The sequence below is a fragment of the Crassostrea angulata genome, chromosome 5 (genome assembly GCF_025612915.1).
Source record: "Crassostrea angulata isolate pt1a10 chromosome 5, ASM2561291v2, whole genome shotgun sequence".
Taxonomy (NCBI): domain Eukaryota; kingdom Metazoa; phylum Mollusca; class Bivalvia; order Ostreida; family Ostreidae; genus Magallana; species Magallana angulata.
This window is the reverse complement of record NC_069115.1, coordinates 8354137-8379527: the sequence shown is the minus strand read 5'-3', so window position 1 is coordinate 8379527 and position 25391 is coordinate 8354137. Positions and strand designations below refer to the sequence as shown.

Genomic DNA, 25391 nt, shown 5'->3' with positions numbered 1-25391 from the left:
AAAAAATAAATATTAACTACATTTTATGATCATTAAAATTTTTTTATGTCTTTCTTGCCATAATATATGCATCATGAGGATGCATCATATGATAAGGGCCTATGGGTCGGAGAATAAATGGTATACATTGATGTTTTGTTTGCTGACACCACAATCTAGACTGCTTAAAGGACGAAAGGTGACAGACAAGCGATAGCAAACACATGCAGTATTGTAGAATCGGAAGCTATTCCTGAAATGTGATTCTGGTTTGTGAAAGCAATATTTTGCCTTGTAAAAAAAACTGTTTTCAAATAACTAATGATGATTAATCTTTAAAGTTTCCAAAAAAAGAAATTTAATTGAAAGTCTACTGGTTTACATAGATTGCAGGCTACTACCTGAAACTGATACTGGCTGATTTAGTTTCAATAATTATTGTACTCGGGGTGTTAAAATTGTTACAAGTACATTAATTTTACTTTAACTAAAGTCAATTGAACTCCAGAAATATAAGCCAAAAACTAATTTTAAAAACTTTAAGATCTAAGAATAAAACTGCCATTATTTACCTCATGACTGGTCCTATCAGGGGAGAGAACTCCATCCTCCCAATCTCGGATCACTCCCTTGGCAGTTAATCTGTGCAGCATCTACAAGCAGCATCTCAAAAATTACAGCAGGCTTAATAATTGCTTTAAATTTAATACATTCTGTACTGTAGAATGAACTAAGCCCTAAAGATAAAAATATCTGACAGTGTTTAATATAATAAGACAATAATTAGTCTTCCATGGTTGTCATCAACTACAAAAATAAACAGTCACATGATTTCAGTGATAAGAAAAATATTCAACAATCTCTGATTAAGAATTATTAAGAACTACATGCATTCAATTATCACTTAAGAAAAACTTGGAACGAAAGTGCATGGAAATGATAAACAGTGAAAAAACGGCTGCTATTTCATGCATTACTAACAATCTCTTACCTTGCCCTTAGTAACACTGAGGTCAGAGGTCGAGACAACAGTAGATATCTCCTGACCACCAATCTTTGCTTTTAAAGTAGCCTGTATTTCAAGAGAAAAACAGATAATCATATACTACACACATCTGATAGTGTACAAAATGATGAAAATTTAGATAATTAATATAACCACCTAAATATTCAAGGGTTGTCAGGTTACCATTAGTAACTAATCAAAGGATGCACGTTACAAATTCAAGATCAAAGACACTTATTAAACCATTATAGAGTTATGTAGGAATGAAATCAAACATAAAAGAGATTGTACGTCACCATGTAGCAGTTGTCCACGAATCCGTAGATCACTTGGCGTGAGCTGCTGAACAGAGCGGTGATTTGTTCCGGAGCTTGTATTGGTGCGGGGTGCTGGTCGTCATGGCGCCAGTCTACCGATACTGAGGTAAGCACCGGCTGGGCCGCTTTCTGTAACTGGGACCTAACCTAAAAACCCACAAAAACAGTTTATCTTCAATATTTCAAAAAACAAAGGTCAAACACCTTGATCATTTACTAGGTAATACCAGTATTTGGAAATCCCATTGATTTCATTGTTTCTTTATTTATCACAAAATTTTTATTTTTGAGTGTATGAGTTTACCATATCTTCCCAATTGAATTTAAACTTCCTACTTAGATTTAAACTTGAAATGAGTATCATAAAATTTACCTTATCTTCCCACTTAGATTTGAACTTGGAATCATAGAATTCATAGGAACCTGCTCCAACCCTGGATATTGCTTTCAGAAGATGACGGTTTGCTACAGAGCTGTGGGCAGAAATACAAAGTTGAACAAATACAAAGTCGAACACTCTCGAACCATATTAATTGTACTATTCTATCATATATCATAATATTGAAATATTACGGAAAAAAACCCTGATCATTTTTTTTTTCATTTTACACCTGACCATTCAAACTTACAGAAAATGTTTCAATTGTTATTGTACATTTTTTTCCTACCAAAGATTAGGGTATGATTCTGCACATCATACATATTAATCTTTACTTAATGTAATCAAAACTGTTACAGTTTTAAATTAAATAACTGAAAAATATGCAAGGACACTCAGATAAATGTTTTCACACCAGTGTTGAAGTTTTAAAGAAGAAGTTTTTAATTAAGAAACCTGATTCCCATGGTGAAGATCCTTGTGTGTTGAGAATTCTGGGAAACTTTGGCCAGGGTATCCTCATCATTGTTGATATAGCCATCAGAGAAAAGAAAAATATTCCTGGTGGAACTCTCTGGTTTAAGAAGGTAGTAAGAGTGTAAGGGTCTGTAGAGTTCAGTATTACCCTGGTTTGCTTGTAATTTCTGCAACAGATGTCAAACTTTTTACAATTTTTTCTTTTAAATTACCTTAAACGACAACATGCAAGCCTACAAATAATATTTCCTGTGTGAAATGCAGACCTGAATATGCTGCTTTGCTGTCTGTACATTGAATTTACTGGCTGGTTGACTCAATGGGAAAAGTTCTGTGAATGCTAAAAAAAAAAGACAAATAGTTACAACAGGTACATTTATAATAACTCACAATTCAAAAACTGGGCAAAACTGTTTGCAAGAGTAAAAGGGAGAAATACATTCTCTGAAAATAAACCGGAACAGTATGTTTGTAAAAACAATTACCGGTAATACACTGCTATATCCATAAATTAAGTTCTCTCTCTCTCTCTCTCTCTCTCTCTCTGATCCATACTATACCTGTCCCGAATGAGACCACATTGAACCTCCATGTTGGATCCATGAGATGTAACACAAGGAGAGCAGCCTTTTTGGCATCACGGTGGGAGGAGTCCTTCATGGAGTTGGAGCTGTCAATCATCAGGATGACCTCAACCTCTGACTCCTCATCAGCCTCAAACTCAGGGTAAAAGGTCAACATGCATGCCTAATATAGATAACCCTAATGTAATGTTCATCTACTTTCAGTGAATTTCGATTTTTTTTTAAATTGCTCTGTGGTCATACATGCTGTACTTTAAATTTCAACTTGATGTAAAGTAATAAAATTAAACGTTACTCACTCTATGACAAAGTAATGAAGTAACAATAAGTTATACTCATTGCAATTTGCTTGCTAACATATACCTGGGTTCTCTTGTAAATTACTTAATCTAAATCATATGTTATGAATTTCCATCTACTGTCAGTATATGACTGAAAAATAAAAGTAATTGATTTCATGAGAATTCCTTGTAACTACCTGCGACTCTCCTTCATCCGACTCGACCCACATCCGCGGAACGTGGATTTCTGCTAAACCAATCAGAAGCTGGAATCCATCCTCCAATGTCTGGTCTGACTCGTCTGGAATTTCCACCACAGCCTTAGTGGCCGTTCTCTGCAAACATTATTTTACATGAAAAATATTGCTCTAAAACCCCAACAAGGTTGAAATGCACCAATGTGTTTCTTATTAATTTTAACCATTATGCTCATGTCATCAAAATGTTCAAAGTTTAATCTTAGAAAATACCAGTTCATTAATTGTTTTTGATCAGTCAGGTAATATCAGAGCAGTGACTGTACAGTGTATCTATAGATTACCTTGGAGAGTACTTTATGCGTGGGACACTCCAGACTCCGGATGTCAAAGGGCATGTCTACATACACCTGTACACTGCAGCAGGTGTTTCCCACCTGTACTGTATCCCAGTCCTATAACATAGAGTAGACAAAAATACAGACATATAACAAAGGGCATGTCTACATACACCTGTACACTACAGCAGGTATCTTCCACCTGGACTGTGTCCCAGTCCTACATTTACATAAAAAGACACATTTTCTTATTAAATTCATTGCCTGAAAAACCGAAAAAACAGTAGCTCTTAAGAAAAATTTGTGATGATGGATTCTAGGGCACAGTTTTATCCAACCTTTATACATAGAATTATGGTTCTGTAGCTAATCTTTAAGAAGCTTTCAATAAATATTCAAACAATCAATGTTGAATCAGAGACCTTGTCTTTGAATTCCGGTGCGTCAACATATTTTTGTTTCCATGGCGCCACGCTGCCTGGGAGACGGAAGTTGATGAGGTCACCGTCCACCTGTAGCTCTGTGACATAGGTGATCTTGATGACCACCACAGCCCCCGGGGGGAGGTTCCCCACGCTGACCGTGAATACCTCCTGTACAGTAACAAAGATATGACTGCCAATATACTTAACTCTGTGATTCAAAGTAATTTTGGTTATAGATTCACAAATGAGATGTTTTAATATACATTGTATAAATAATATTGAAATTGTCAATGAGTAATTTTCGTAGTGACTTTTATTTAAATTTTGTGAGTCATAGTACTGTGAACTTTGTGGGTCATAATAATTTTGGTGATATATTCACAAGAGGGGAATTTTAGTATACCATGATATTTAAATAGTACAAATGTATTGAAATTGGCTTTTATTTTCAATAAAACTGCAATGTTGATTGACCTTGATCATATTATTACCATTGTGTCTAAAGTGAACATCTTGATCTTACCGGCGTTTCCTCGTCCTGGTCCATGAGGTACGCCCCATGCCCCTCCTGGACGGCCCGCTTGTATTCCCGGTGGGCTGTCTCTTTCTCCTTCACCTCCCCAACAATGTGTTTCCCGTTGATGAACGCCTCAAAACCGCACACGGCGGCCATGTCATCCAGCGGGAAGACGTACTTAGCCTCCAGGGCCTGGTCACTGTTGTTGTGGTACTCTTGTAACACCACCACCTGACAACCGAACAAATACTGATGTACTATTACAATCAATAGTTGTTGTGGTACTCTTGTAACACCACCACCTGACAACCGAACCAAATACTGATGTACTATTACAATCAATAGTTGTTGTGGTACTCTTGTAACACCACCACCTGACAACCGAACCAAATACTGATGTACTATTACAATCAATAGTTGTTGTGGTACTCTTGTAACACCACCACCTGACAACCAAACCAAATACTGATGTACTATTACAATCAATAGTTGTTGTGGTACTCTTGTAACACCACCACCTGACAACCGAACCAAATACTGATGTACTATTACAATCAATAGTTGTTGTGGTACTCTTGTAACACCACCACCTGACAACCAAACCAAATACTGATGTACTATTACAATCAATAGTTGTTGTGGTACTCTTGTAACACCACCACCTGACAACCGAAGCAATTACTGATGTACTATTACAATCAATCGTTGTTGTGGTACTCTTGTAACACCACCACCTGACAACCAAACCAAATACTGATGTACTATTACAATCAATCGTTGTTGTGGTACTCTTGTAACACCACCACCTGACAACCAAACGAAATACTGATGTACTATTACAATCAATCGTTGTTGTGGTACTCTTGTAACACCACCACCTGACAACCGAACCAAATACTGATGTACTATTACAATCAATCATTGTTGTGGTACTCTTGTAACACCACCACCTGACAACCGAACCAAATACTGATGTACTATTACAATCAATCGTTGTTGTGGTACTCTTGTAACACCACCACCTGACAACCAAACGAAATACTGATGTACTATTACAATCAATCGTTGTTGTGGTACTCTTGTAACACCACCACCTGACAACCGAACCAAATACTGATGTACTATTACAATCAATCATTGTTGTGGTACTATTGTAACACCACCACCTGACAACCAAACCAAATACTGATGTACTATTACAATCAATAGTTGTTGTGGTACTCTTGTAACACCACCACCTGACAACCGAACCAAATACTGATGTACTATTACAATCAATCATTGTTGTGGTACTCTTGTAACACCACCACCTGACAACCGAACCAAATACTGATGTACTATTACAATCAATAGTTGTTGTGGTACTCTTGTAACACCACCACCTGACAACCAAACCAAATACTGATGCACTATTACAATCAATCATTGTTGTGGTACTCTTGTAACACCACCACCTGACAACCGAACAAAATACTGATGTACTATTACAATCAAACATTGTAAAGGTATTCTGTTCATTTTTTTTACATACAGTTTTAGTATTGCAACATAAAATCTTCTGAGTTTTCACTTAAATGAGGATTGTTGGTTATGGCTATTTTTAGAATTTTCTTACCTTTAAATAAAGATTTCACATGATAGTTTTTGTCTATAAATGATATAGAAATTTACTGAGCCAATTATCAGTGGTGACAAGTTCATTCAATTTGTATGAAGATGACCACACTGGTCAACTGTTTATCACTAAACCTCCTTAAAAATGTGGCTTCTTTGGCTTTTGGTGGGATGTAATTATATAATTTAATCATCATAACAAGCTGTCAAATGTTGAATTCCTTCTTTGGATTACCTTAGGCAGCTTATAAATATATATATATATATATATATTTAATAGACTGTCAAAATTGGATTTTTTTAAAATAAGGTCTGCTAGATTGTGTGACATTGATGCTGTTTTAACTAAAATATTCATCCCTGGATTAAGTTGGACAAAGGTTATTCCTTTCAATGTTTTCATATCATTAAGCCAATGACTGAACAGTTGACCTTGAGTAGACTCTGCCTTCATCAAATCCAAGTTTGACAGATACTGCCGAAGTCCAAGCTCTTGTTGAAATGGCTTTATTTTGTAAGTACTGCGTAAAGTGTATGTATTTCATTGTTTACCTCCCCGGCCAGATCAATCAATTTAGCTCGTATATGGGCTTCAAGTAGAGTAACTGGGGTGTCGTCATTGGAAACCAAGCCGGCCTTGACCTTTGTCAATGGGTCTGTGACATCATGTACGTCGCTGATGTCTGCAAAATCAACCAGCAAAATATCTTGGAATTCAATTTTAATTGTAACTGTTCTTAACAAATCACGCATCAGAATTAATTAAATACAAAGAAATACATTTTCAGTTTATTTACTGACTGTTTATTTGTTTTATATATCAGAAATACCAATGCAAAGAAATATCTTAAAGTCTTTTTTCAAATAATATACTTACAAATAAGTTACCCGTAAGAATTTTTATTCTTATATGGAGATTGAAAATTGTAATGTTTAATATTTCATTCTAAATAAGTTACTAAAATATTCATTCACCAATACTGCTCTCTGACAAAGTTTCCTCCCTTTCTAAAGCCTCTTTTTCAACAGATATCTCCACAGGAATCTCACTGCCAATGGTGAACTCAACGAGATAACTCAGCATTTGTTGGTCTGTGTTGTACACAACAAACTCATCATCCTATTACAAGCATAAACAAAACACACTCAGCAATTTAAACCTTAAGTTTGATTAATATGTTTATAAAAATAAAAATTCTAACATTCTATATATTAAAGTTAACGCAATAATTTTTTTAAGAAAGGGTATCTCATAAAGCAGTACTGCTCAAGTATAATTAAACCACTAAATGTACCTGTCAGTGACCTTAATCTTTGGACAATTTAAGTACAGTAAACTCCTTAAGTACAAATACAGATTAAGTACCCGATAAAATTCTTTACAAATCTTTGCGAAATTTGACGGTTTTAATAAATTTGGGCATAAGAAATTTACGGACAGAGCGAACTGATTTTGAGTCCAGTAAAAGCTGAATAATAACAAAGTTTGACACTTTTATAACTTATTTCTTCACACTCAGTTTAAAAAGTCTGCACTACCATTTATCATAAAAGTTTGAATGAATTTATCTAAACAATAAAATGCTTTCTTTGTTGATTCATTCGGGATATGAAGGTAGCGACATTGCAGAAAAAATACATAACCTGCGTTTAAATTAGCGGGTTATGTAAATTTTTTCTGCATTGATTGCTACCTTCATAACCCGAATGAATCAACAAAGAAAGCATTTTATTGTTTATATTAACATCTTTCTTTTAGCTAATTGATAAATTGATTATGAAAAGTTAGTAAAATTCACTAAATTACTGTCAATGTACGTACTAAGTATGTTAGCTAAAAGAAACAGCCAAATCGTCTCCTGTGAGACTTTGAGTCTGACATCGTTATGATTATTTCGTGCAGTCCATGATTTTTTCTAGGTCGCTATAGATTTGGACCAATCGATAAACAGGGCGTGTCAATATCTGTCCTGTCAGTTTCTTATCAGTTTCAGCAGCTGTAGATTTCAACCAATCGATAAACGGGGCGTGTAGATTTCAGTCTGGCTGTTTCTATAGAGCTATGATTTAACTATAGGTTTCCATAAGAAATAGAGGGAATAATACTTTGTAGATGTAAATATTTTCATATAAATTCTTCAATTCACAGTCTGATCTTTAACGGTATAAAAAAAATGTATTTCCCTAAATTAGCAAAAATTGTAGTCTGATAAAAAAATAATGTACATAGTGAATTCACTACTAGTATTATAATAGTTATTAGACTTAAGTACGAATTTGTTAATTATATGGATATTACAAATCATTGATATAACGAAGTTAATCCATTGGTTCCTAGGACTTCGCTATTACCGAGTTTTACTGTAATTAGTGACACAGTTTGTCTCATGTACATAAGTTATTTTATCATTTCCAGTAGAAAATAAACAAATGAACAGAAATAAACACAGAAAATTATGAAAATTTGGTGCAAAACTGCGTTACGCAGAAGGGAAACATATAACACTGAAACTGAAAGGGATCACTGAGGACAGACAAGAAGACAGATGGACCACTAATACGCTACACGACTAACTTAACTTTCTGACTGTCGTAAACTTAATGACATTGCCCTGACCATCAGTACAACCTACTGACCTGGAACTCAGACTCCACCCCCTCTGTGGCAGCCACCCCATGGACACTATGGTAGCCACTGGGTGGTTCTGTTAGGTCCCGCTGATGTTTGTACACGTCCAGTGTGGTTCCTAGTGCCACCTGGCTGACAAGCATCATCCGTGTGTTTCTGGTTTTACTTGGTTTCGAGTATTTTATGCTCGTACTATAAAGTTATGAAAGAGAACACAAGGGTCAGGGAATAGGCTTTAAAAATGCAATGATCATAAATACAGGTGAATTTTGATAATTCAAACTTCAGGCAATCTTGATGAATCATTAGAGATCAAGAGTTTAAAAGAACAAACATAAAGTTTAATACTAATTAAAATAGCTGTCATTGTCTGATTAAAAGTCGCTGGGTTGTTGACAAATTACCACTAAGATAAAACTAAAAATTTTGAATATGATTTTTAAAAATTATTTATAACTATAATTTAATTGCAGGCCATAGAAAAACAATAATTTAAAACAAGCACTTTTTTCTGGAATGGTTGAAAAGCCAAATTTCCATGACTTTTTAACCCTTTTTGATTTGAATTTCACAACAAACATGATAATATACTTCAACACAAAAATATTGCCATGAACTCAATAAAATTTTCAAATCTTCCCTATGATATTTTCGTTCAGACAACTGCTGAAACACACACCTTGCAGAGCTTGCAAAATAGATCCCATGTCCCAGCATTCCTGGATCAGTTCTCTTTCCTCCGTAGTCATCAACGACGACCTTTGGCATTAGGAGACCTCTGTAATATAACATTTCCCATAACAACACTAGAGAATACACTAATCTTTGTTTTCTTTAATATGCACCAAGTGTCTACTTAAAAGGAAAGATAAAACATTTAACAAGCTATTACCTGGAAAGAATTCCAACAAAGTTTTCTGCATTGGAGGCATGAAACAGCGGCCTGGAACTCAGGTCTGAGCGGAATTTCTCACTCTCTGAGGGCCGATGTATGGCATATACATTCTGAATTCTCATTTCTTCCCCTCTGTTATATGAAGCAAACATACATCAGACCATTTCAGATTGAGAATATCACTGATTGATTGAAGTACATGTACATGCAAGATCGAAGACATCTACTTCTAGGTCTGATATTAATATTAATGATATCTTGAACAATATTGTACTAAACTCACTGTTTCAGGTTGAGGATATCTAGGACCTGTCTGGGTAGGCCTCCTGATACGTGGGATATCTGACATCTGAGGGCCTTGTACTGAGCCTCGGCATTGCCTCGCGTCGACCAATTCGTGGCCTCACTTACTGACACTACGTCCTTGATTAGCTGAAAGGAAACAATATAAAATGTTCATCATAGTGGAATATCGGAGTTAATGGTAAACCTGACATAATGTGGTATAACTGTCATAGTGTTATAACTGACATAGTATCATTACTAGCATAACTAAGATAGCAATATGCCTGACAAAGTGACATAGTGTAATGCTTGACATAGTGGCATACCTGAGTGACATAGACTCATACCTGACATAGGTCAAGTTTCCTGGCCAGCCATGACATGGAGAAGCTGGTTGTCCTGTATTGAGGTCGGTGAGGGAGGGCCGTGTAGAACTCATCAAACAGAGCCTGGAGTTTGCTGTTGTCTGATTGGCTCTCCTTCATGTGGGTCAAAATGGCTGTAGCCTTCTCAACCTGAATGTGCCAAAAGTAATCTGGTCAGAATTTCATTTTCAAGAACTAGACTATAAATCAATGTACTTTGAACATAAAACATAAAAGAAAAATGGAAGAAACATAGAAACAGACAAACTGATCACTATGGGGTGCCTGAAGCTCACCTGGTCCAGTTTGATGGACTGCAGTGGACTACTCAGGACTTGCTCGATCTCTCCCCCTGCCTCCCGCCAAATGTGCTGCATCAACTCTGCCACAGGGGCAGACAACTCTGTCTCTTCCATCCCATACTCCAGTATCAGCTGTTTTATTTGTGATTAAAAACAATATATTATAGTACTTTGGAAAAAACAAGAAAACATTCAACAACTAATTATAGTTTAGCCCACAATGTTAACCACGAATGAATGGTGAATTATTTCTAATAGGCTGAATCAAACCTCGTACCTTCTGGAACTGTTTGGTTCCAATATTCTGACAGGGAGGTTTGTGACAGACATTCATGCTACTCGGGGGATCCTTCATCTGTTTATAGAGGGCGCTGTACACACTCAGGGCCTCCTCTGACGTCTGCACGAAGCGGTACTCCTTGCTTCCACCGTCTCCTTTATCCTGGGAATTTGTAATACATGTACTTTATTTAACCAGAGGTAAATGTATAAGAGAACAAATAATTCAAATTTAAATTTTAAAAATAAATGTAAGTTTGATTACGGTAAAAGTCTCATTACATCAAATTCTATTGAATAATTAAAAATTTAATGGAAAATTAAGGTCTGCAGTTTTTCAATCACCTTTTCAATCACTTTTATTTTAATCTTCAATAATTCACAAATATTGAATAAAAAAAATAAATTATACATCTTTGTTATTAATAAGAACTTGTTTGTGTATAAGCATCAGTATATTCACAGTAGCTATTGTTGTGATTACATTTTCCTTGAAGAAAACAAATTTAGAAAGAGTTATCTTTCTTAATACTGAAAATGAAAACCGGCGCATCCATGAAATTTCATCTCCATGAATTAGCACAAAACCAACTATTCTCGAAAATTGGACCCTACGAATTTAAAATGATTCCACAGTAATTCTCACCTGTAAATCCTCTACACTTCCGGAGTGAGAACAAACGCAGAATCTCGGTGGGGGGTCCTTGTTGTCAAAGGCAGTAACTCTGGTGAGAGCGTGAATCTCTAAAACACCAAACTGTGTGCTGTTTGATTTCTTGTCATATTTCTGTGATCAAAGGAAAAATTAATGTAAAATTTTATGTAAAACATAGCTATGCAATATATGTATAATAAAATCAAACCCTTTACATTAGTTTCGATCATTCACTAATTTTATCTAAACATCAGAACTCCAGGATCTTTTTTTGCAGCCTGAGAGTGTAAAAGTACTTAAGAAATATTTAAGTCAAACAGGCAAATAATGTGCAATTTGATTTAACATAAAATTTGGTTCAGTGAACATGAAGAAAGCCCCAAGCAGATTCGAACTCTTGATCTGGGGTTCACAAGCCCAATACTTTAACCACTGAGTTATGATGATATACAACCAAATCAAATGAAACAAACAGTTAAACAAAACATTTAACTTGCCACCTTGTGACATAGTGTCTTAAAGTATGAATCTAGGTGTGTAGTGAGGTACCTTGAACACTGCAGATTTACATGATACCTGAACCATACCTACACTATTTTTTTATTACTCCTTGTCCCTTTACATTCACAGAACGGCTGTACACTAGTCATATTGTATATACCTGAAACATGGCAAACTTCGCAACCTCGCTTTCTTCGTCAAATGCTGGCATGTTTTTGTCTTTCTCCTTCCATGCTTTCACAGACTTTGGGTTAAAAGTAGAAATAGTTTTCTTTTTCTTTCCATCTGACCTCAACTCAGATTTCCCAGCTTTGCATGAAAAAAGTCAAAAGACATATAATGCAGCCATAAAACAAGATATCTGTGAGCCAATGCTCACCAGTAATACCCCCGCTCCGATGTGAAAATACAACACAAGCAAAGTCGACATCAAGGACAACAGTAAGTTGACATCCAATTGTTACAAAAATAAATTTCACATATGGCATGCCTATACAAAGAGTGTGATAAAGTTTCAAGCAGCTGCAATGAATAAATGCTCAGAAATCTTTGACAGAAATTGTTTAAAAATTTAGACTAAAATAAACAAAGTTGTCACTTAACATTTAATTGATCGGTATAAAAATATATCTTGATATATCACATTCCTTAACAAAGAGTTTGTTAAATTTCAACCATCTGCAAACAATACTGTACGCAGGGAAAATATTCGCCATCGTTTTTTTTCCACCCCTTTCGCCCTTGTTGTCAGTGGGCAAATTGAAGACTGGGCGAATTCCAATGTCTCAATTTATAGCTCTTTTGACACAACTGTATCTGGGTGAAATCAAGAGTGGGCGAAGCCGTTTACAAGTGTAAAAGGGTGAAAAGAGTAGTTGCCAAGAAATCTTGGACGAAAATTTGTTTGAAATTTAGGATAAAAATAAATAGAGTCATCATTTAACAGGAACTTAATGTCTGATTGGTACAAAAATAAATCCCACCATTTGGCATCATTAAACAAAGAGTGTGTTAAAATTTCAAGCACATTCAATGAATAGTTGCTGAGAAAAATGTGACAAAGATTTTTTGTTAAGGACAGACAGACAGACACACAAGGGTAAAACAGTATAACGCCCTCTCTTAGGAGCAGATAGAGGACGATACAATCATTATAGATTTATAGTATAGATTTATAGACTTTATTCCAAACGATTTCCTTATAAACACCCCAAAATATGGTAATAATAAAATTAAAGATTACGATATGTTATATATTGAAAAAATATTTAATTGTTCACTTAATATTCCACTCCTACTGCAGCCTCTCCCCCTCATTTAAATATCCATGGTTTTTTTTCACCTACCTGATATTTTGCCTGAGCTGAATTCCTGTGCTTTTGTTTTCCCGACCAGAAGGTAATTGTCTGTGTCCAGTAGCTTCCCTTGACTGATACAGTCAAAAATAAAATCCAGCGAAACCACAGGGATGCGGAACTTTGCGGCAATTTTACATTTATAGCTGACGTCTGCTTTCTCTGCATCATTCAGCACAACATGGGTACTCTAGAGGTACATGTATTGTATCATATTAAGATGTCAAGAGTAACTTAACTTAATATATGTTTAGTAAATTATGATAAGAGAGTTACATAAACTTAAAAATCCTTAAGTTCATTTATAATTAATATATTTATGCAAAAACATTACAGTTTTTATTTACCACTTGCAATAAAAAAGTTAAAATCCTGTGAATTCTCTCTCTCTCTCTCTCATATGTACAATACACTGTTCGCGACTATGTTAAGGCTGCCCGATTAATTTCACAGCGATATGTAGAAAGTCACTTGTCTGTACTTCATAAGATATGTTTAAATACTAGTGATACTAAATTCAATATCACTGATATGGAGTATAAAAAAATCAACAGTTTTAAAGCTTCGTAATAGGTAAATAACTATTCATAAACTAATGGTTTTGAGACTCCTCCTGCTATGTGTAATCTAATGAATGGTGATATGTATGTGCATATAAAAAAACGGCTTGGCGCAAGTGAAAGATATAAACAATATTAGTATATTTTACGTGAAATCGGGAGAGAAAATAAGTACCAATGTGAATCTTGCTGGGGAAAATCTACCGATTGACCAGATTTTGTGTAAAACAGGCCTAAAGGGCAAAAATGTGCCTTAGTTATTTCAATGGCGGTGTGAAATGTTTTGACAATATTTCAAATAAACAAAATATTTATATGAACCCCCAGAAAGAACTGCAAAATACATTACTTATCGAAGGATTTTTCATAAAAATATTTTTGATTTAATGTCATTATTCACTTGCACCGATGCAATTTTTATAGATTATTTACCGTGTTAGAATACACCCGTCACGTGCTTAAGAAAAATATATGACGTCACATAAATACATCAAAATAGTGTTGGATGTCACTGTTAATTTATGTATCGGTAATAAAAGTTTAAAGAAACTCGCTCGGTTAAGGTATTTTTCGATAATTAAAATAGTATCATTTTTCGATATATATTTAGCTTTGGACAGCCTTAAAATAGCCGCGTTCATTTAACATGTACTGCATTTTTCATCCACTGAAATGATCTGCTGCCATTTTATTACTTGCGACTTTCAAACTTTAAACAACACTGTACATGACTGTTACCTTCTTGGTTACTATGTAGGAGATGACTCCTCCATTTTGTGTGATGGTACTCCTGACTTCCTGTTTCTTCTTGAAGCCGACACTGGTGCTGAGGTCCAGGACGATCTGGCACCCTGCCAACACGCCCTCCATATTGTCTACACAGTTATACACAGCTCAACAAATCACAGAACAGGTTTAAATCTGCAGCATAAATAATTTCAAAATATAAACCATACTATATTTTAATCAACCTGCTAAATGTAGTACTACATTTCTTATGAATGCAGATATAATACTGTGGTTTCATTAATATTCAAGGGTATCAATTTTCGTGGATAAAATGAAAATCACAGTTTCAAGGATAGGTAAATTTGTGGCCAATGGCCCTATCAATACAAAATGTTAATAGAAATTGCACTTCGATGAACATTTAATTTCGTGGATCAACTAAACAATGAAATCCACGAAAATTGGTATTCAACGAATATTGATGAAACTACGGTATCTTTATGTTATATATTTGTATGTATGTATGTAATATAGTATTGTATATAATCATAATATACATGATATAATATAAATTAATATATATTATATTTTCATATAGTTGTCAACAATTTAAATTAATGTTATAGCAATACTGCAAGCGCATCTCAAATGATATTGATTCATTATAGTTTGACAATTGAATTGAGGTTAATAAACTAATGAATTCAAGACTTAATTCACCTTTATTATACACTAACTACCAGTCGCATTAAAGTAAAACTTTGCTGCTATATAAATATGCAATATGTATGTCCCTGTCATGTTGCCCGAACTTTGTTGAAACTGTCTGATTCAGAATCATATATTAATAACTTTGGGGAAGGAAGTCTGCCCTGGTTAGTCTCACAAAATTAAGCTTTATATTGGTGAATGCCATGACTGAAAATCAAATTAAGATAATTAAGCTCAAAATAAAATAACATAGCATGTACTGGTATGATGAAACATATAATAATTAGGTGATTTTGAAAATGTAAAATTTTTAATGTACATGTAATTTACTAAATGTGTGCACTGCAAGTCTAATAAATATCTATCAGAAAAACCTTTTTTTTAATTTGAACATATTTTAATGTGTCTTATACATATATATGATTGTATACAATAAAATATGTTCAAATAAAAAAAATAAATTATAAATAAATAAAACTGTTGATATTCAAGTCATGAGGCATAATCATAGATAATGTATAGCTTGACAATGTTCATAACAGTCTCTGTGGTGCTGAGGGCATGAGTGTCATACCTGTGACAGAAGTGCAATTTAAATTAATGAAAGGGAAAATTCCCAAGATAACTTCATTCACACATTATCATTTTTCCCTCGTAAAAATTCACAGGAACGAAAACAGATTTCCTACGGAGATTTATTATGGGGAGTGTTGAAATCTTTTCTCCATTCGGAAGTACTCGGGACACCTCGCGCAATTTTTCAACGATATCATCTGGGCGTCATCATCTCCTTGGCAATGGAGAAACCTCGTAGACTTTTTATTTTTACCTTGTATAGATACCCGACAAGCTAGAGGGGGCGTTTCAAAGGGGAAATCTTAGGATTTTTTTTATACTATTGAATGAACATTGCCTGAACCAAGAAGTATTTATAAATAATTTATCAAATAATTTAAGGAAATAAATGCGACAAAAAAATCTTGGGACAGACTTTAGATAACACGATATCAAGTGTCCTCGATAGGACTTGAACCAGCAACCACTGGCAAATTCATTTCCTAAATAACAAGATCGCAAAAACTCGATCATCTTGCAAATTATCCTTTAAAGGTAAGAATAATAAAATGTATGCATGTATCAAGTACATTACCAGATGTTTCACCAGGAAGAAAGAGTGTATCCAAAAGAGTTTTAGTCTTTGAGAACAAAGTTTGTAACACAGCTACAATATCATGAATATGTAGATAAAATTGTTGTGAGGCTGCATGACACGTCAATATAATTGTAAGTTCTTGCATGAGTATACTATTCAAATGATAAATGAAGACTCTCATCGAGTTGATCACCACTGAATGACTATATAAATTAATGTACATATAAAGTAAGCAGCCCATAGTCCTGAACATACCCGAGGAATACAGAAACATGTCTCCTCCTAATTTTTTTTTAGGGAGGGGGGGGGGGGGTATTATTTATTCTTCTTTGGTTTCTTTTGTAAACTAAATGCCATTTAAAAAGTGTATTAATTGACAGAGAAAGTGGCAAGAGTATTCTTTTTCTGTTTTTTTAAGGAATATCAGAGATGTAAAAGTCACATCTAAACTGTTCAAGTCGTACACGAGCATGTTGGCCATTTAAGTATTGAATCCTTATTTTTTGAAAGATATAGTCTCATAACTGCAACGGTGTGTGCATACAAATTGAATAACGCGCGTTAGCGCGTTATGAAAATTTGTTTGCACACACCGTTGCAGTTATGAGACTATATCTTTCAAAAAATAAGGATTTAATGCTTATATTTACATTTTTTTACCTTCTTGCCTTGGACGCAAATGCGAATTATACCTCAAGTTACTGTATTATCCTATGGGTAAGTTCAAATTAATGGAAGAGCCACAGTAACAGCCACAAGCGTGATATTTGATTTTCGCTTGTGACGTTGTATTTATCAGCGTTCAACGTTTGTGACGTCACAATTAAAACTCGTGATTTAACCTTTTAGTACCCTGTCTGTGTTATGGTGCTATATCTGCAGTAGCTTTACATGCAAAATATATGTGGAATGTAAATATTATAAAATGGCTCTGTAAACATCTTGTTTACAAACAATAAAGGTCATGACACACATCGCAGAGAGTGTTGTTGTTAGACACGTAAAGAGAGACCAATGCAATACAACTCTTTAAGAACCACCCAAACTTACCCTGCAGAAAATGTTCATGGCACTTGACGATTTCGGATTTGTTTATTTTCAGCGATTTCCTCATAGTTGGAGTAGTCCGTTCGGAACTTTGTGGCGTCGTCATTGCTATATTTTCAAGAATTCATTCAGATTTTTTAAAGATGCTTGGAGAACAATATTCACAGATGATATAATTAATATATTAATAAATCACACCAAATATACACTTTCAATACATATATTTAAGTGCAGAATGACAGAAAAGACATAGTTCAGTGAAATATCGGAACTCCTCGTATAATTTAGAAAATGAAAGCAAAATAAATCAAAGTATTGAATGTACTCGTGGGGTTGTATGTAAGCGAAGTTGTTTTTTTTTTTGGGGGGGGGGGGGGGGGGGGGCGGCGGAATTTTTTTTCTTCCTGAAAATTTAACATTTCATTCTTTTAAATAAAACCTGTAAATATGAAAAATTTGAAAGAAATCTGACCACAAATATATCTGCCTTCATATATTAATTGCCTCCGAAATTAACATACTGTTCATGACTGGTGTATATACATGGCTTCTTTCAGTGGAGTGTAAAATATGGAATACACGAGTAGTCATTAGTAAAACTTGCTAAGCTAATAAGTTACTCTTGAAGATGTTGAAAGTGTTTGTGCGGCTAGTACATCATTGACTTAAACCCAACCTTACAGAAGGCAGACTCCAACCAAACCTGGACCTGCTTTCTGTGTCTGCTCAGAGTCTGTTTTGGGTCTGCTAAAGCGGATCCAGAGCTGGCCATGATTTGAACAAACTTTAATCTACAATATCTGAGAATGCTTCAACTCCAGTTTGAGCTTTTCTGGCCAAATAGTTTTTGAGAAGAAGATTTTTAAAGATTTTCTCAAAATATTCCAATATAAAAATTCACACACACCCCCAATGTGGCCCCACCCTATCCCCTGGGACCATAATTTGAACAAACTTTAATCTACACTATCTGAGGATGCTTCAACTCCAAATTGAGCTTTTCTGGCCTATTGGTTTTTAAGAAGAAGATTTTTAAAGATTTTCTCTATATATTCCTATGTAAAAATCCATCCTCCCATTGTGGCCCCACCCTACTCCTGGGGACCATGATTTAAACAAATTGAATATAAACTATCTGAAGATGCTTCAACTCCAATTTGAGCTTTTTGGGGCAAATAGTTTTTTGAGAAGAAGATTTTTTAAAGATTTTCTCTATATATTACTATGTAAAAATTTGACCCCCCCATTGTGGCCCCACCCAACCCCTGGGGACCATAATTTGAACAAACTTGAATCTACACTACCTGAGGATGCCTCCACACAAGTTTAAGCTTTTCTGTCCAAATTATACTTTTGAGAAGATTTTTAAAGATTTAATTTCTCTATACATTCTTATGTAAAAATCCATCCCCCAATTGTGGTCCCACCCTACCCCCGGGGACCATAATTTGATATAACTTGAATCTACACTTCCTGAGGATGCTTCAATACAAGTTACAACTTTTCTATCCTTATAGTTTTTGAGAAAATTTTGAAAAATACCAACAAATTTTCAATATATCTTAATTATCTCCCCTTGAAAGAGGGTGTGGCCCTTCATTTGAACAAAGTTGAATCCCCTTCACCTAGTGATGCTTTGTGCCAAGTTTGGTTGAAATCTTGATCACATTAATGTGCAACAAGAGTTTTTTACAAGACAACTCGTCTTGTGTCATACTCCACTCCCTGTAAATGATTACAGAACAAAGAATTCACTGCATGGTCAATATAATTGTTTGAATTTGCGGTCGGATCCTTTCCTTTCCTTTCCGGCTATAGAAATTAGAAAATTCCAAGTAAAACAGAAACAAAAGTAGGAGTAAGAACAGCTCTCATCAGAGTGCAATAGTTTAAAGATATATTGGTACATTTCTGGCTTAAATAATCATAAACACTTTTAGTTTCAGTTTCTTAAGGAATAAAGTACAAGTTTTTGTGCATTCTGTAAGATAACCTCTGATTGGCGTTGAGATAAAAAAAAAACCATCATTTCTTAACCTCAGAAATTATTCACCTAGCAACAAGCATTCACGATAACATGAACTTTATTTCTATTCAACTAGCAGCTCATAATTTCCACTTATTGTTTTCTCTATTAATCAAGACGAATTAGGTTATTTAATTGGCTGTTTTGCGCACCGTAAGAGTTACTTTGTTAGCAATATAGTTTATATGAATGTATCGGTCTTGTATAGGTACTTCATGCAGACAAAATACCGGTATTTGAATATGTACTAATATGTACTAAAAATTAAGTATCAAATACACATGACTAATTAAAAAATATCTTTGATTTACTCTTGGTCTACTCTTGTAAACCCACAGTAAATCCCAAAAGTAAACACAGGGTTTAGTTTGGGTGTACTTTCTGTTAGGTTGGGTCTGATTGGTACTGTTCTCACATCCAATCCGTGCGTGCCAATAGAATATCATTCTATATAATAATTAAACTATAAGAAAACAAAGCACAAACAATTCAAGCAGCTTTATTTTAAAACGTTCAATATTATAATAAATTAAACAATTATCACAGATTAAGGCAGTATAAAAATATAAATATAAAAAAAATATTATTCATTTTTAACAAAGCAAAACATAAAAAATCGAAAAAAAAAAGCAATAAAAAAGGGAAATAAAAAATGTACTTGTAAGAAGTACACTACTCTATGAGATTCTTAAGTATGAGCAATTTTTTGTGCACATGTACACAGTTGATGCACAAAAATGAAGACTGAAGTTCCTATGTAGTGTTTTCAGTACACTTAATAACTATGATGTAAAATTACTTAAAATTAGGATATTAACCACTAAATACATAAAAAAAAACCAAAAAAAAAACTAACATCATTTTGATAAACAGTTTGATAAATTCATTAACATTAAATACAAATGAAATTTTAAACATTAACTTGAATAATATATAACTTTGCAAATTTTTTAAAAAATAAACAGGAATATTTCATCATTGCCAAAATTATAGTTAATTTTTCAATATTTTATAAGATAAAAAAATTAATCTTAATAACAAGTTAAATAATCCATATAAATTAAAAAAATATATATAATAATAAGAGTTGATTTATTGACATATACCTAATAAACAGATGTTTATTTGTAAAGTTCACATACATTGTACACCGGATAAAACGTTAAATTATTAAACAAAATAAACAGTTAATAAAAAATAATCAAATCAATTAAAGGTTAATATTCATGTTAAGATTCTGGTCAGGTGCGTTTACAATAAATGCATGCTTATCAACGTTCCAAGATTCCTATCATTAACGTAAAAGATTGTGTAACTCACATAAAAAAATATAACATCAAAACTTTGTCAAAACTACATATATGTAGTTTTCCATACAAAAACTAATCAAGACACACGACAAATACCTGTTTTATGGAAAAGGTGCTCTTATCCAAGTACAGTCATCTAGTTATAAATATCCATCAATTTGTTTTATTGAAATAAAGCACATATTTTTATCACCAATATATCATCTGTAAAAAACAATTATATGATATTATACAAAAATTAGAATATTTTAGCTGTTTGAATACAAGTATTAACAATATAACAAAGAAATTTAAATTCAATAATTATTGCACTCATTGCAATTAAGTCCGACAATGAAGATTTTGTAAATCCACAAATAATATTATGCCAAGAAATGAATGACATATGCACATAATTGCATTGTTCAATATTACAACACATTGTATACTAGAAACTTTAACACAGAGATGAAAATAATCCATCTCATAATCTTGTTGTACTTATGAACTGACTGATAACATCATATCTTTAATCTCTTAGAGAGGATGTGTAACCCTAGCCAACATAAAGGCCCCCTGTTTCTTTATGAGGATGTATACCCAAGCATCTTACTGGCCACTACCTCCCAAGAGTGACCTAATTCCAGCATGCTGCAGACCCAGTTGTACTTCTGCCTCTTGGCCATGTATACCGCTACAGAACTCCTCAGTGATTACACCAGTGATGCATTCTCACTGCTCATTCCCTCTAACCTCTCTTTCACCATTGTGTAAGCTGTTTCCATGGTGTTTGGGTTAGAAAAATTAAGAGGGAATAACTCTGGGACAATTGTTTTGTATATGAGGAGCAGGGCTATAGCAGAGGAGAGGATGTCAAACACCTCTGATGTTACTTGTTTACCTGGAGAAAAAAAAAGATAATAATATAAAATAAAATTTTATGAGGTTCTGATTTATCAAATATGGCAGTCTAACGTTAAGTGTTCAAATGTATAACTGTATAAACCTAACAAGTTAAGGATGTCCACATATTACTGCATGGATAAATGATGAAGTTTACTGTATACACTTAGTCTATTAATTTTGTTTACAAAATATTCATTGATTGGATGAATTAAGTCAAACTCAATTTGATTACCTAGTGAAGATAGGCCAGCTTTCTGAAGGATGTCCTTGCATTTTTTGCTGTCAATTCCAAACATCTCGTCTAAACTCTCATCAAGCTTCCATAAACAGTTCTGTTAAAAATAATTTTAATAACTTGTTAAATGGCATTTTTACATTAAATAGTTAAATGTATAAACAAGGGAGGTGATAGGTGTCAAAATAAAAGACATTTGACATGGTAACCATCCTTTAGTGGACAATGGTAGTGGAACAATTCTATGTGACATGGGAACACATGTAAACACATCCTATGTGACATGGGAACAATTCTATGTGATTTCGAAACAAATCTATGTGACATAGGAACAATTGTGCTAAGGATACATTCCTATGTCACATGGGTACAATCCTCTGTCACGTGATTACAATCTAATGTCACAGGGGTACAAATTTATGTCACATGTGTACAATCTTATGTCACATAGGAAAAATCACAAGTGTCATAGGATCAATCCTATGTGACATGGGAAAAATAATTTTTAAGCTTTAAATTGTAGATATTGTACTTTTAAATAGATAAAATATTATTGCTTAAAATATACTTGGCCAAGGAGTGGAAGAGAGAGAAGGCTACCTGTTGGATACTGAACATGGATCTAAGAGAGGAGAGGCTGAGGTTGGGGGACCTCTTCCTGATGTTACTGACTGACGTCCCTATACCATAGCTGTTGATGTCATCCAGTGCTGCCAATGCAAGACAGAAATAAACATCAATAGACAAATAAATTGATTCATATCAATAATTCAGAATATATGTGAATAAAGAAGTAATTGTTTAGGTTGTAAAGTTACTTTTTTCTGTCAGTCCACTAGGTAAGGAAGGTAGTTTGGATCTCATCCCTGAAGTCTACATAAAAATGAGCAAAAACCACAATATTAATGTATTTAGAGGTGTTAATACAATTCACAACCTAACAGATATATTTTAATCACACTGTGTTTGAAAAAAAACTTGGTTAATAAAATGATTTATGGTCAACTTTATTTAATTTGCGTCTGTCATTTTTTTGTAATTTAAAAAGCCTCCAACAGCAAAGAATCAGTACCAGATGTTACTTCCGCAATGCCATATTGTTTTTTTACAATGGTCAAGTAAGCACTAAATAATCAACAAGTAGATCATGGTTTAAACAAGAGGCCCATGGGCCACATCGCTCACCTGAGGAACAATAGGTATGATACAATCAGCTTAATGGAGTCATAATACAAACTATCTGGACAATGTACAATAATACATGTAGATCCTGTATAAATAAAATCAATTTTCCCCCCTGGATATTCTTATGTTTATAATCATTAGTCCCTTTTCTAACAGGGTGATTTTATAGTCATATCACATGTTGAGTATTGCAGTTCTCAAAAAGATCCTTAACAATTGTTTATATATATGGGATATAAACCTACCGTATTTTTTGGGGCATATGTCGATGTGGGGCATAGGCCGAATTGCTAATTTTTAGACAAAATTCAAGAAAAATCCTTAGACTAGCCTAATTGGGGGATAAGCCGGTTTTCAATCGATGATTACTATAGTGAAAGTATGACCGCTGATAAAGAAAGTCACCGTATTAAGTATATACTTTCAGAATATCGATGTAGAAAGTCAAAAGAGTAATTAAAGTTATTAAATTTGCTTAACATATATATTTCAAGCAATTTTTAAAAATTAATCTGTGTTTTGTGGCTGTTTGGTCTCTTCTGTATTCGTCGGTGTATCGTTGTGCATCGTAATTTTACATAGTGTAAATATAATTGCAACACCAACCTCCGTGGTTCTGTCTGGTAGAACTAAATATAATATTTTACCAAACCTTTTATATTTTATTAATACCTTATTGCTAAATCTCATTTAATCAAGTTATACTTTGAAAGCTACTTGTAAATACGGGGTATGGCGTCCATTAGCTCAACACGTGGTTTCATATTCAAATAGAGTTATCCCCCGTAATCGCTATGAATGAGAAAACGAAATACCAAACATAAAATATTTAATTTGTGTTCTTTCCATTAATTAATTATATAGTGACTTGTCGTTATGCAGAGAAGTTGTAATGTTAAAAACACAGTTAATGCAATGAAGTGTAACTGTGTACACTAGGCTACGTGCCCCCAGGCTGTGTTTTAGTCACGGGTTTCACACCTTTGTATATACACACGACACCAGAATACCGTTATTTCATCCAACAGAAAATTAACTGTAAAAACACATAGCATTTGATTTATTCTACACCCAAGACCAGTGATTCCTATGAACGCAGACATGAAGAATTCGCCAAAATTCCGTCATATTACATTCTACCCGGTTTCGTTTTCTTTTTTACTACGCAATAACAGTTTCCAGGGTTCATACACGAACGTGGGAAAAAAAATCTTTTGATTGGGATTGTAAAGAAATACCTTGTACAGTACTGTAAATTTTATTACTCACGATGTCATTACAAAAATTATCAACTGGACAACTATCGAACAATAGTTCAAACGGATGAAAAAAAAACAACCCTCATAATAAATAGCTACAACAGTACAACGGATAAAAACAGTGGATTTTATATTTTACTGTTCAATTTTTTTAACTTTGAGTCTAAGAATAGCCGATCCCGGGGGATAGGCCGGGGCTCGCTCATCGGTGGAAAAAAATACCGGCCTATGCCCCGAAAAATACGGTACATCAAACTCTGAACCTTCTTGTGAGGCCGAAGAATTGTCCTGGGGCCAAAATCTTAACAATCATAAAGAATCATCTGGCTGATTAGTTTCTGAGAAGAAGATTTTTAAAGATTTACTCTATATATTCCTATGTAAAACTTTGACCCCCCCCCATCCATTGTGGCCCCACCCTACTACCCGGGGTGTCATTATTTTCAGAACTACACTACCTGAGGATGCTTCCACACAAGTTTCAGCTTTCCTGGCTGATTAGTTTTTGAGAAGAAGATTTTTAAAGATTTACTCTATATGTTCCTATGTAAAACTTTAACACCCCCCCCCCCCCCATGTGGCCCCACCCAACCCCCAGGGATCATGATTTTCAGAACTTTGAATCTACACTACCTGAGGATGCTTCCACACAAGTTTCAGATTTCCTGGCTGATTAGTTTCTGAGAAGATTTTTAAAGATTTACTCTATATATTCCTTTGTTAAACTTTGACCCCCCCCCCCCCCCCATTGTGGCCTCACTCTACCCCAGGGAATCATGATTTTCACAACGTTGAATCTACACTACCTGAGAATGCTTCCACACAAGTTTCAGCCTTCCTGGTCTAATGGTTCGTGAGAAGATTTTTGAAAATTTCTCAAATTTTTCATAAATTCCTAATTATCTCCCTTT

General features: G+C 34.2%; 2 protein-coding genes across 5 annotated transcripts in view; both read right to left on the bottom strand.

Moving 5' to 3' along the window:
- Positions 1-17758, bottom strand: part of LOC128184965 (protein mono-ADP-ribosyltransferase PARP4-like) — a 42692-nt gene extending 24934 nt beyond the window's left edge. For 3 of the 4 annotated variants that reach the window (XM_052854621.1, XM_052854624.1, XM_052854623.1), the window contains exons 1-25: positions 17584-17758; positions 14679-14861; positions 13372-13570; positions 12186-12334; positions 11516-11656; positions 10868-11032; positions 10585-10722; positions 10271-10438; positions 9922-10070; positions 9636-9770; positions 9423-9521; positions 8752-8935; positions 7090-7234; positions 6667-6797; positions 4507-4731; positions 3981-4151; positions 3565-3675; positions 3221-3358; positions 2719-2905; positions 2425-2498; positions 2138-2325; positions 1676-1775; positions 1282-1449; positions 971-1051; positions 552-632 (exon numbers count right to left, since the gene is read on the bottom strand). In XM_052854621.1, the coding sequence (XP_052710581.1) occupies positions 552-632; positions 971-1051; positions 1282-1449; positions 1676-1775; positions 2138-2325; positions 2425-2498; positions 2719-2905; positions 3221-3358; positions 3565-3675; positions 3981-4151; positions 4507-4731; positions 6667-6797; positions 7090-7234; positions 8752-8935; positions 9423-9521; positions 9636-9770; positions 9922-10070; positions 10271-10438; positions 10585-10722; positions 10868-11032; positions 11516-11656; positions 12186-12334; positions 13372-13570; positions 14679-14810 (3459 nt within the window). In that variant the 5' untranslated portion in view covers positions 14811-14861; positions 17584-17758. Of the gene's footprint in view, positions 1-551; positions 633-970; positions 1052-1281; positions 1450-1675; positions 1776-2137; positions 2326-2424; positions 2499-2718; positions 2906-3220; positions 3359-3564; positions 3676-3733; positions 3779-3980; positions 4152-4506; positions 4732-6666; positions 6798-7089; positions 7235-8751; positions 8936-9422; positions 9522-9635; positions 9771-9921; positions 10071-10270; positions 10439-10584; positions 10723-10867; positions 11033-11515; positions 11657-12185; positions 12335-13371; positions 13571-14678; positions 14862-17583 lie in introns of all 4 variants that reach the window. The other variant, XM_052854622.1, reaches the window with a different exon arrangement.
- A 2331-nt stretch (positions 17759-20089) lies between these two features.
- Positions 20090-25391, bottom strand: part of LOC128184968 (protein mono-ADP-ribosyltransferase PARP4-like) — a 47893-nt gene continuing 42591 nt past the window's right edge. Inside the window, 4 exon segments of the mRNA XM_052854628.1 lie at positions 20090-21796; positions 22034-22133; positions 22637-22746; positions 22855-22909. Coding sequence (XP_052710588.1) covers positions 21480-21796; positions 22034-22133; positions 22637-22746; positions 22855-22909 — 582 coding nt within the window. The 3' untranslated portion in view covers positions 20090-21479.